The sequence below is a fragment of the Urocitellus parryii genome, chromosome 1 (assembly GCF_045843805.1).
Source record: "Urocitellus parryii isolate mUroPar1 chromosome 1, mUroPar1.hap1, whole genome shotgun sequence".
Taxonomy (NCBI): Eukaryota; Metazoa; Chordata; class Mammalia; order Rodentia; family Sciuridae; genus Urocitellus; species Urocitellus parryii.
Genome location: NC_135531.1, coordinates 130,269,404 through 130,282,803, shown reverse-complemented (window position 1 = coordinate 130,282,803; position 13,400 = coordinate 130,269,404). Strand labels below are relative to the sequence as shown.

The 13,400-nt window shown below is 43.3% G+C and overlaps 1 protein-coding gene across 1 annotated transcript in view; it reads left to right on the top strand.

Annotated features, from left to right (window-relative positions):
* Adamts2 (ADAM metallopeptidase with thrombospondin type 1 motif 2) overlaps positions 1-13,400 on the top strand; it is a 246,066-nt gene that overhangs the window by 210,827 nt on the left and 21,839 nt on the right. Inside the window, exons 11-13 of the mRNA XM_026414284.2 lie at positions 5,010-5,155; positions 7,243-7,418; positions 8,361-8,494. Coding sequence (XP_026270069.2) covers positions 5,010-5,155; positions 7,243-7,418; positions 8,361-8,494 — 456 coding nt within the window. The remainder of the gene's footprint in view (positions 1-5,009; positions 5,156-7,242; positions 7,419-8,360; positions 8,495-13,400) is intronic.

Sequence of the window (13,400 nt, the reverse complement as noted above, 5' to 3'; positions counted from 1 at the left end):
AATTTTAGGAAAAGTTTCCCGACCTCTGTAAAATTCTAGCTGAGATTTTGACAGAAATTACATTTAATCTGTAAATCAATGTGAGAATGTTACCATATTAACAATCAGATGCATGAACATGAGATCAGTTTCCTTAGACCTTTGATTTTTTTTTCAATAATGTTTTGTAATTTTAATAGATATTTTGCATTTCCTTTGTTTAATTGATTCCTAAGGGTTTTTTCTTCTTTCTGATGTTATTATAAATGGAATTATTTACTTAATTTCTTTTTTAGGTCATTCATGGCCAATTATAGAAATAAAACTGATTTATTTTAGAAATATAATTGATTTTTATTATTGATCTTGCCATCCTGAAATCTTGCTGAATTTGTTTCTTAACCTTGATAGTTTTTTAGGGGATTTGGGGGGAATTTTCTACACAAAAGATCATGTCATGTGCAAATAAAGATAGTTTTACTTCTTTCTTTTCAATATGGATATTTTTTATTTCTCTTTCTTGCCTGATTGTCCTGGCTAGAACTTCCAGTGCAATGTTGAATATAAGTGGCACAAGCAGACATCCTTGCTTTGGCATAGGGTACTAGGGTTGGCCCCCTGAAGTTCATGTTGATGCTTGATTCCCAAAACTGCTAAGAGATGAGGCCGTTAGGAGGTGATCAGGCCTTGAGGGCTCCTCCCTCATAGATGGGATAAGTGGCTTTTTAAAAGGGCTGGAAGGAACTAAGTAACCCCTTTTTTGCTTTTCTATCCCTTCCACTTCATGAGGAAGTGGCATTTCTCCCCACTGGAGGAGAAAGCAAAAGGTGCCATATTGGAAGCCCTCACCAGTGCCTTGATCTTGGGCTCCGTCAGGAACTGTGAGAAATGAATTTCTATTTGCAAATTACCCAGTCTGTGGTATTTTGTTATAGTAGCATGAACTGACTAAGACATGGGGGCAAGTATTCAGTCTTTCACCTTAAGAATAATATTTGCTATAAGTATTTCATAGATTTCCATGATCTATATTGAGATGTTCTTTCATGAAAGGATGCAGCAATTTGCCAAAGAATTTTTTGAGTTTTAAGATGATCATCTGGTTTTGCCTTTTTCTGTCAGTATGGTGTATTACATTGATTTTCAGATGATATACTTTATTTCTAGGCTAAATCACACTTGATTGTGGTGTATAATCCTTTCAATATGCTCTTAGATTCAGTTTGCTATTATTTCCTTAAGGATTTTTACATCTATATTCATAAGTGATGTGGGTCTATAGCATCTTGTAATGTTTTCTATTCCTGTGATATCTTTGTCCAATTTTAGCATCAGGGTAATAGGGACTTCAAGGAATGAATTGGGATTCTTATCTTCTGTTTTTGGGAACAGTTTTTAAAGGAGTTGCATTTATTTTCTTTAAATGTTTGGTAGAGTTTATTGATTACATCGTCTAGGCCTAAACTTTCATTTGAGGGAAGTTGTAAAATTATTCATTTAATTTTTTCACTTGTTATACATCTATTTCAATTTTGTATACTTTATTAAGTCAGCTTTGGCAATTTGTACCTTTTTAGAAATTTGTCCATATCTAGCACTCCTTGTTTTTTTTGGGGGGCGGGGTGGGAGGGTGTTGAATTATTCTCTGATGTAACTCATTTTCATCCTACAGAATGCCTGTTCGTATTTTTTATATCCAGGTACACTAGCAGTTAATTCTTTCAATTTTGTTGTCTGGGAATATATTCTATCTTCATTTTTGAGAGATAGCTTTTACTGGATATAAAATTCTTGGTTAACACTACCACCTCTGGCCTCTGTTATTGCTGATTAAGAAATCATTAATTCTCCAGAATGTTTTTGGTACATGGTGAGTCATTTCTCTTTTGTTATATTCAATATTTTCTCTCTGTCTTTATCTATATTTGACAATTTTGAATATATGAAATGTCTGAGTGTGGATCTCTTTGTGTTTACCTTACTTGGAGTTCTTTAAATTCTTAGGTGTGTAAGTTAATGTTTTTCATTAAATTTTAGAAGTTTTCACCCATTACTTTTTTGACTACTTCCTGCTCTTGTCCTCTCCATCTGGTACTTCTACTGTGGATATTTCAATGTGCTTACATGTCTCCCATGTTTCCCAAAGATTTTGTTCATTTTTCTTTATACGTTTTCCTTACCTGAAAATTGTATGAATTTCTTTGATCTATAGTCAAGTTCACTGGTTGTGTCTTCTGTTAGCTCAAACCTACCATTGAGCCCTCAAGTGAATTTATAGCTTAAGTTCCTATACTATTCAACTTCAGAATTTAGTTCTTTTGTAATTCTTTCTTTTTAATAATATTCTCTTATTTGGTGAGACACCATCCTCATATCCTCCTCTAGTTCTTTAGATACAGTTTTCTTTTATTCTTTAAATATAATTATAATAGCTGCTTTAAGATCATGTGTGCTAAGTCCAACATCTGGGCTTCCTCAAAGGCAGGTTCTGTCACATCTCCTGTGTAAGGGTCACACTTTCCTTTTTCTTTTCCTATCTCAGAATTTTTGTTGAAAACAGGTCTTTTTAGATAATAATTGAAAAAATTATGGATATTGATGACCCAGTTCTTGTTGCTGTTGTTTGTTTATTTGTTTTACTGACTTGACTGGGCTATTTATTTCCCTTGCAGTGTGCAGCTACTGATAATCACTCCTTGGACGTCACAATCGTGGGCATATGCGTAGTCACTCTAAGCCCCATTCTTCCCCCCACAATGGTATTAGCCAGGCTCTATTTGACTGTCTGTGTCCCTGATCTCTCCATTAAGCTTCTGGTTATTTTGTCTTTATCGATATCACACACAACTATTAACCTTCACCAACTGCTAACTGACTGAGGCACTGTTTTGTTTTTGTTCTGTGATGCTAGGGATTGAACCAGGGGCCCCCAGCATTCTAGACAAGTGCTTTACCACTGTGCTATCTCCTAGCACTTAGTGTGCTGTTTTTGATAATGCCCTGGGATATAACTTGCTCTGCAGTCTGATTCAACAAAATTCTGGACCCTTCACAAGGACAGAGTGACACTAATATTTGGAGACTACTCAGACCTCAGAAGGACCCTTATCTGTCTTTGACTCTGATTCTTTCTGTTAAACTTCTAGTTGGTTTTATCATTTATTTGGCTTATTGCTTCTAGAATCATGGAACTATTGCCCTGCTCTTAAATGCTCAGTCAAGTTCTCTATTATTTTTGACGATACCCTTAGGCATGAAGTTCTTAATGCTTATTTCAGATGAAGTTAGTTCCTGTGGGGAGAGCTACGGAGCTCTCACTTCTACCTCTTCCTCTGGCCAGACCATTGTACCAATGTACCCTAATAGGCGTAGGGACCCTTGGCCTCCTTCTATCAGAGTGACATTCCACACCTAGAAACAGGCCCTAGATGGGAATGGTGCACCCTCGTCTTCTTAGCTTGCCACATTCAGTATGGAATCTCTGCCATATAAACAGGTAGGGAAAGGAGACATTAGATGCAGTATTCTTAGCCTACTGTAACTGGGACAGAACTTCTGCCCAAAGAGTAGGGACTGAATGTGGGAAGAGAGCCCCAGTCATCTTGGCTGCAACACAGAGTTGAGAGGGATGGGAGATGCCAGTGGATTGCCTCTCAGACATAGCCATGGACTGGGGCCGTGGAAACCCCATCTTCTTGATGGGAAAACTTAGGTCACACTGAGGTAGTAAGGAACACAAGAGAGTTGTGGCTCGGATACCAAGTTTTAGTAGACTTTCTTGAATAGATATTTTTCCATTTGTTGTATTGACCTCGGAACAATTTCCAGAGACTTTAAATTGTTTTTGTTTTGTATTTAGTCATTTTCACCAATTAAATGGTTGTTTTACTGGGTGGAGCATTCACCAACTTTCTTACACCTCCTTTCCAGAGGCTTCCATTTGCTTCCTGTGTTGTAAATTAAGTTTCATTGGGACACAGCCATGTTCATTCATCAATATGTTGTCCTCAACTGCTTTCAGGTTCCAATGGCAGAATTTAATAAGTAGCTGCAGGAGAAATCGCATAGCTTGAAAAGTTCAAAATCATCGTTACTATCTGGAACTTTGCAGAAAGTTTGCTGAGGAATGACCACCACATTCTCTATTATCTATACGGAAAACAATATCACAGAATTGTTCATAATGAAGAGAGGTTTGAAGAGTGCACTCGGAATAGCAAGAAAAGTTGTCAGTTTTTAAAAATCATTGTTGTCTGTTTCAGGTTGTTTGTAGTAATTGTGTTTAAAATTTTTTAGATTGTGGGATTCTAAATCAACAATCTACTGTATACCTGATTTAGTATTTACAATTTTACAACCTTCTTAAAGAGGGCTCCCTAAATCGTATAAGCTTTCTCTCCCTTAGAAGACTGAGATCTGGGCTGGGATTGTGGCTCAGTGGTAGAATGCTAGCCTCACTCGTGAGAGACCCTGGGTTCGATCCTCAGCACCCCATAAAAATAAATAAACATTTTTAAAAAGTGAGATATGATAAAAAATACTTAAAAAAAAGAAGACTGAGATCCATTGTGACTTAGATTTAAGTTGTGGGATTGTTTCCTATATGCCAGTGTTATGCTTTGATTTTTTTTCCCCCCTTAAATCTTATTTGTGTCTAGAATCACTGGTTTGATATGCCTGTTGTATGTTCACATAGACACACAGAAGGCATCTATCCTGGGGACATAGCGTGGAGCACAGCGTGGCTAAGAGGAAGAGTGGGCTTGACGTGGCACTGGAGGATGGTGGGAGACCAGGGCAGCAGGCAGGGAGTGCACTGGGGGCACCCAGCACCTCTCTGTGCATCTTATTGCCACCCTTGGAGTGAGGCCTATCTTCTTGGAATGTCAGAAATTTTAGGGTTAGTAGAGTCAGATCCCCTGAGCCTCCAGGGGCAGGCCCTGGGAAGCCATTATAGAGTGAGGAGAGTGGGGGTATCTGAACTGCTCTGGTGTGAGTTGTGGGCCAAGGGAGCACTTTCTGTCTTTCAGCATTGCTTTAAAGGACATTGCATCTGGCTGACACCTGACATCCTCAAACGGGACGGCAACTGGGGTGCCTGGACTCCATTCGGCTCCTGCTCTCGCACCTGTGGCACCGGTGTGAGGTTCAGGACTCGCCAGTGTGACAACCCACAGTGAGTTGGCCACAACATTCCCCCAGCCTTCCTGAGTGGCAGCTGAGGACTATGAAACCCCTCTATAGCCAGCTCTATTCTACAGGGCTCGGATGGCTGCCATCTGCCAGTTCTGGAGGGAGTGCCAGAGCAAGCTCTCCTGGCCCCTCCTCTGAGCTGAGACTCAGAGGGGGGCTGATTCCCCTTCTCCACCTGGGCCTGAAAACCTGGTTTCCTGACCTGCTGGACTAGGGCCACGCACCTCCTGACCTATAATCCACTCTGAACACAGGCTTCCTCTGTCTTTTGTGATACATGGAGGAGAGAAGATGGGACAGAGATGGGGAGAGATAAAAGGTCTCTACAGAGGGGAGCTCTCTCAGCCCTTCAGAATGCTGCGAATCTGGGCAGGGGCTTCCTTAGCTGAGCAACTATTTGAAATCAGGGGAGAGGCAGGGTCAGGACTTGTCATCCATACCCAGGTACCCGGGGGAAGGACAGCCTTCAGAGGCTGCCTGGTGCAAGCCAGATTCCCCACCATCAACCATGCTCCCCTTCTCCCTTCCTCATCCCCTATGCTGTCCTGGGCCCGCTCATTCCCTCCCACCCCACCCTGCAAATACTTCTCTGATCCACGCTCCGCTCTGGGCTCACAATCACCTTCTATTCAGTTCCTTCCTCCTCTGAATTATTGCTTCCCCTCCTCATCTGAGTTCTTTGCCTGGACTCTCTCAGTGAAGTATCCTTAGGGAGGGAGAGGGAAAGAGAGGGAGGGAGAGGGAGGGAGGGCTGTGGGTGCACAGTCAATAACTGCACCAGGGCCTAGCCTGTAGGGGAGTCTTGCACAAACATTGGCAGTACTCAGATCTTCCACATGACCAGCAAGGGAGCCTTACCCTGCTAGCTGAGTCTGCTTGGACACACAAGGCAGCTTTTGTCTTTCTTCTTTTGATCTGTCCAGTGTTTCAATGATTTTGATTTACCTGAAAATATTGAAAATCTGGAATTTTACGTAAAAACAAACAGTTCTCCAACTTCCGAATTGGGCCAGATACAATCTAGTGATAGGTTTTGGGGCACATCCAGACCATCTGGGCTCTGGCCTCTGCTGAATTTCCCACGTTCTCTGCTACACTGTCTCTGGCCAGCCCCTGAACTAGCCTCCAGGGAACCAGAGGGGGTCAGCACTCAACAGCTGTTGGGTGGAGGATGTGGTCAAGTCTATCAGCCAGGTAGGGGCAGAGGAAGGACCTATGCTCTAGGGTCCAGTAGAGGTACAACCATTATTTTAGAAAGACCTGTGTTTGTCTGTCTCAGCAGTGCATGGAATGCCCCCCTCCTCCCCTTCTGACCACCCTCCTGCCCGAAAGCTCTGAATGGCATCCAGGCTAAGAGCAGAGGCAGGCCCCTCCTTCCATCCCCCTGGGGACTTTCACACTTGCCTCAGAAAGAGATTCAGATTTAAGCTGGGAGTTAGAACCACCAGAGAGACAGTTGGTGGGTTGGTCCTCTTCTTTGTGAAATGAGAAAGTTACAGAAGGGCAGCCCAAATTCCCTAAGGTGGAGAAAAAGCAGCCATGACCAAGTGTCCATCATGTGCCACACATTTGTTAAGAACCTAAGCATGTGGGATTTCTCCTATTTCAGAATTACTCTGGGATTTCCCCACTGCATGTCAGGCACAGCCCTGTGAGCCAAGAGCCCAGCAGTAAAAAAAACAATCAATCAATTCTTGTCATCTCAGGGCCTGTGGTCCGATGGGGAAGGCAAACTCTAAACACTCCATCACAACTCCATGTTCCTTTTCAATCCCAGGCCTCCCCCCCCATACTGCATGGGTGGGGTGGGGGTGGGGCACAAGGAAGTTGCTGTCTTCCCAAGGGAACTCCAGAAGAAGGGATATCACCAGGCTCCTTCTTGATTCTCTGAGGCCTGGTTAGCTGGGAATTGCTGGGTCCTACAGCTTGGACATGGCAGAGCCAGGTCCCTTCACAAAGCAGAGCTGTACCTCTAATACCTGAAGCTCAAGGATCTTCCTACAAATCCCACCCAAGGGCCAGCCTCTTTCTGATGGCACCCAGCAGCTGGACTTATGCTTTCTCCTCCAGCCCAGCCAATGGGGGACGTACCTGCTCTGGCCTAGCCTATGACTTCCAGCTCTGCGGCACCCAAGACTGCCCTGACTCCCTGGCTGACTTCCGGGAGGAGCAGTGCCGGCAGTGGGACCTGTACTTTGAGCACGGAGACGGCCAGCACCACTGGCTGCCCCACGAACACCGGGATGGTGAGCCCTTCACAGGAGGATGGCAGTGAGGGTCAGCACACAGGCCCTAGGGAGGGCAGGCAGGGCCTTGCATTGTCCTGTGCCTCTGATAATGTATGGGGCAAGAGTGTAGTGGTGACACTTAGACTGGCAGCAAAGCCCACCCCTGACTGGCTCTGCTGTCAGGTGCCCCGTCCTGGGGTGGGTCTCAGGCTTCGTGTCTGGACTGCAGTCTCAGAGAAGCCAGAATACTGGGCATGGCCAAGAATGCTAAGGAGAGCCCGAGGACCTGGCACCTCCGAGCAGGCTGGGCTCCTGCAGTTGCCATCTGGTGGATGAGGATGGAGTGGCAGGATTAGAAAGGTTAAGGGATAGGGGTAGGGGGCTGACCTTGCCAAGCAACTGGCCTCTGACCTTCTCTGAGCCCCTGCTATGTGTCCCACCTGTGTCTGAGGGAGGCTGAGGGAGGGCAATGAAGCTAGTGTCCCTCTAGCTAGGAAGGATGCACTCTGGTGACCTAGAGTTTTATTTACCCTGAATAAATGCTGAGCAGAGGAAGGTGCCAGGGATCCCTAGTTGAATCCAAAAGGGGCTGCTCCAGTTTGGGCCCTCAGGGAAGGTTGACTGAAGGAGGCTTTTTAGATGGAAACTCAGTAAGCAGCCTTTTGCGGCTGCACAGTAGGAAGTCTCTGGGTGGGACCTTTGGCGTGTGCCATCTAAGCTATACCAACAGTCCAACTGGCTCCATTTGGGGAAAAAGCTCTTTCTAAGTCCAGTTGAACCAGGGTCAAAGGCTCAGAAGACATAGAGATAGGAAGCAAGTTGCCATCACGTGACCCTTTCCCTCTGTGTCCACCTTGGAGACTGTGGAGGGGCAGATGAACCTCCTAAGCACAGCTCCATGGGAGTTTCTTATTGCACTGTCCCTTCTCTTGCACTGACTCCTTGCTGCTTCCCTTCCAGCCAAGGAGAGATGCAACCTCTACTGTGAGTCCAAGGAGACTGGGGAGGTGGTGTCCATGAAACGCATGGTGCACGACGGGACACGCTGCTCCTACAAGGATGCCTTCAGCCTCTGTGTGCGTGGGGACTGCAAGGTGAGTGCCATGAAGCCGGCCAACCTCCTGGGTACCAGCTTCCACTTCTTGAAAAGATTAATAAAATGTAGGAAACAGTGCTGCGGGCCAATATGTTTTCCCTTTTCTTCTATTGGGGAGGTCTCAGCCTTGAGTATATCAGGCATTTATCTGGGGAGCTTGGAGATGCCACCCAAGACACTCTGATTCCTGAGTCAAAGGTGGTGGCCTGGGAGCCTGAATTTTTATGAGCTTCCAGGTGATTTCAATGCACAAAATCCATAGTTGACCCTTTGTGAATTATACCCCACCCCTGCTGTCCATGGGGCACTGGACAGCCTGTCCTTGGATCAGGATACCCACCATAGGTCTCATTGGTTTGGTGCTTGGCAGAAATAGTTGTTTCTTGACATATGATAACCCATTGTGTGTTGAAAAATGTTATGGTCAAAAATGCCTTGGATCTATCTGAACATCAGCACTTGCAACACAGGACACTGTGGAATAACAGTTATTTCTACTTGTGATCATGTGACGGACTGGGAGCTGCAACTTGCTGCCAACTGTCCAACATCCTGAGAAAGTGATATATCCCCATATAGCCCAGGAAAAGATCAAAATTGAAAATGGGAAGTACAGGTCCTAATGAATACATACAGCTTTCACACCATTGTAAAGCTGAAAAAAATCAGTCAAACCATCGTAAGTAAATTGGGGACCATCTGTACATCCTTGGCTTCTATCCTACGCTATCATAAAAAACAACCATGGGTAACCTCAGCATGTGGCGGTGACATGAGCACAGGCTTGACCTGCCAGACATTTCTGGAAAGAGCTGGAAACTTCTGCTGGAGTTCAAGTAGACAGGACTGATCAGGGTTGTCACAGAGGCTGGCTCTTTTCTTTCCTTCCTGAGAAATGGCAGCATCCTCAGGTGTTGTCTGGCAGGGAGGCTGACAGGCTCTGAAGGCAGCCCTGGAGCAGGGCTGGAGGAACAAAGAGGTGGGCACAGGGCATCTGGCAGTGTGCTCAAGGGCTGCTTTCCATTCGTATGGTTTCAGAGGGCCCACAGGTGGCAGGACCAGGAGGAGGCTGGTTGCACAAGAGAATTGCAGGGATGCTGAGCCACACAGCCGACTCAGGGATAGTGAAACCAAACACTCGGAGACTAACACAGGCAGGTTCTCCTTTGTACCCACAAGGCTTTAATTTATGGAAGATCTGAATGACAAGATGGAGAGGCCAGTGCCATTGAGAGAATTTATTACTTATATTTTCCTAGAGAAGGGCATGGCATGCCACCCAAGGCCACCCGTGAAAGTAGCAGATTTGGTCAGGAGGCAGAAGCAAAGTCAGGGGACTTTCTTGGGAAAAGGCAAAGCAAAGCAAACAGCTTGGGGTTAGTTTCCTTGAATAATTCTCAAAGGCTGGGAGCTATAGGTCTGGTCTCTAGTTGTTTGGTACCTGACCCAAGGATGACCTAGACCAGAGGAAATTTTGGCTTTCTGTGAGAGAGTCAGATAAAGGGGGAAATTGGGGGTGGAGACTTGGATATTGGTTGGTTTGCATATGAAAGATGTATTCCCAGCTAAGCCTTTTGGTTTATCCAGGGATTGGCTGGTGTCCAGCCAGGAAGATTGTTAAAATGTTAAACATCATAGGATACAGCAAAAAAAAAAAAAAAAAGTAAACATAATTAATGCAGACAATCACTACTAGTAGAAATAGCTTTAAATAGCAACTGTGAATAAGATTGCTAACTTAATTGGGAGAGGTCAGAGCACCAATCAGTATCTTATTGGGCATGGCTGTAACTTCACTCCTAATAGGTATAGTTAAAGAAGAATAGATTAAATATCTTATTTTATTAATGATTATTTTGACAGATAAAAGCAGGTTGCTAGAGACAGAAAGGAAATGGGAAGTAATGAGATGAAATGTATCAGTCCGGACAATACATGTGGATGTGAAATTCTCTTTTAGAAGAATCTAACAGAAAAATACACATAATATTCAAGTGGATGCTGTCAATCAGAGAATATCAAAATACAATGAATGACTCAGGAAGATTACAAGCAAAGAAAGCAAAGATATTGCAGAAGAACAAAGTCGTGCAACATGGGCTGGGGTTGTAGCTCAGTGGGAGAGCTCTTGCCTAGCATAGGTGAAGCATTGAGTTCAATCTTCAGCACCACATTAAAAAATCCATAAAACATAAAGTTTAAATTAAAAAAAAGATGTGCACACACATAAGACACATACACAGAGCAGAGAATTGAAAGAGACTCGAGCATTACATGAGGCCAAGAGGGTCATTTGATTTTAAGCAGGGCACAATCCACTGCTTTGATAAAGTAATAACATGCCATCAAACATGTCATCTAAAAACAATTATCAGCTTCAGGTCTTAGAATTTTAGAAAATGAACAAGTAAATATTATTTACTGATTTATTAATCATATTAAATTATAACTTACATAATGCAGAAGTAGAAAAGTTGAATATAATATATAAATTTTAATAAAAGAATGTGTATAATAGAACATATTTTATATGTGTTTTAAAAATATTTCTTCACTGCATATAAAAGGGATAAATTGAAATAAGCTTGCATGTTTGCTGACTCTAGTAACCCACTGTTAAGATTGCATGACAGGAAGGGAGAATATCCTTACCTCCTTAGCTATGCACCCCACCCTTTGCTATGGTACCCCACCATCACTGTCAACTACTTGATCTGAAGCAGAACCTAAGCTGTCAGCCTCTTCTGATCATTGGTGACAGCGAGCAGCAGCCATGCAGAGCTTATCAGGAGCATGTGGCCAGCCCTGACTTGAGCTATCGTCTGCCCCATTATCCTCTTTAGAATCTAAATGAGATCCCAGGCTAATAGAAGGAGCCAGGCTTCATGGATTTCTCTATGTGATTAAAGTATTAGTATCACGACACCCCTTAGTTCAGATACGGAACATTGGATTGTGTCTCTTGATTATCAGGTACTCGCCAGAGATAATTGGTTCACTAGCCAGAGCAGTTCTTGCCTGGGCATTGATGGATGAGCTGGACACCTGAGATGAACCAAACCAGCCTCTTCAAACTAGCATGTCTTCATCTGTTTTCTGTTGCAATAACAAAATAGTAGAGGCTGGATAATGTATAAAGGAAATTTAGTTCACAGTTTTAGAGGATGGAAATCCAAGATGAGGCAGTCCCATGGGCAAAAATTTGGACTCTGAGAGACTCCCCTGGGCTGGGTCACAACATGAAGAGAAGCATAAAGAAAAACCACCAAGGGCAAAAGACAGCAGCCACAGGAAGTGACCTGACTTTACCATCGGCTCTCAGGAGAACTAACTCAGTCTGCAAGACCAGCATATTCCCTTCCAAGAGCAACGCCCCCATGACTTGACTACCTTCCACTAGACCCCACCTCTTAAAGGAACCACAGCCTTAATACTGTCACACTGGGGACCAACCTCTTGCACAGGACTTTCTGGGGAAAACACTCAAACTACATCCAAACCATAGCATGGCAGTTGTCCAGACACCAGAATTCCTCTAGGTGGCAGGCAAGGTTCTGACTTTAATTAGACATCTTGATTTCACAAACAAGATGAAAAAAAAATGTGTCTTAGAATTGAGGGGAAATGCTGACAAATCACTTTCTTAAAGTTCTTCTGGATGAAGCAGTTCTTTTACTCCATTTTCCTTTTGCTCGCCTTTTGACACTCAGAACAAAATCTCAGAACAGCTGTTTTGAAACACAGCATGTGGCTTTGTTTTTGTCGCTGTCTGGATAGTCTCTTCTTTTCCAACCAGTTCAATTTATATTTAGCATCTTTGGCTTAAACAAGCTCCAAAAATGAAAGCCCCTTTATAGAAAGAGCCCATGAATCAACAGAGAGCTCTTAAATTAGAGTTGATATCCAGGGCTAAGGCAAAAGGCTTTAGAGATGTACCTGACACTGTCTCTAAATAAACTCTGTCTCTAAATAAAATATAAAAGGGGCTGAGGATGTTGCTCAGTGGTTAAGCACTCCTGGGTTCAATCCCTAGCACCTGCCCCCCGCCAAAAAAAGCAGTGCTTTTTTCAGTCCCCATTTATTACCTCCCTTTGGAAAAAATTGGTTTCTCAGGAACCATTTAAATAAACATGAGTATGTTCCTCTTTATTGTTTTGCACTCTGCTCACTTCAAAAAAATGAGTTGAAGCTTACAAAATACAGATGATTAAAATACAGATTCCTCTCCTCAAGGAGTTATCCCACTCCTCCAAAGGATTTAAAATCCACATACTACAGTGACATGGCCACATCAATGCTCATAGCAGCTCAATTCACAATAGCTAAGCTATGGAACCAGTACGTCTGCCCTTCCACAGATGAATAGATAGAGAAAATGTGGTATATATACACAATGTAATGTATTAGTCATAAAGAATGACTTTATGGCATTTGCCTGTGAATGAATGGATCTGGAGACTATCATGCTAAGTGGCTTATTTCAAGCCGGTCCCAAAAAACAAAATTCAAATGTCTTCTCTGATATGTGGATGCTAACCCACAGTGGGATGGGGGAGTGGGATAGAAGTTCATTGGATTACACAAAGGGAGAAAGGAGCGGGGATAGGAATAGGAAAGACAGTAGAATAAGTCTGACATAACCTTCCTATGCACATATATGAATACAGCACAGTGAATCTCACCATCGTGCACATCCACAAGACTTGGGTCCTGATTTGAATAAGATATGTTTCATGTTTGTATAATTATATAAAAATGGACTCTATTGCCATATATAACTAAAAAGAACCGATAAAATAAATAAATAGAAAAATACAGATCAATAAAAACAAAGATCATGAATTTCTATCTGCACATTCAAAAATGCTGTGTGAATCTCGGCTCTGTGGTCCTTTCATGGTCTT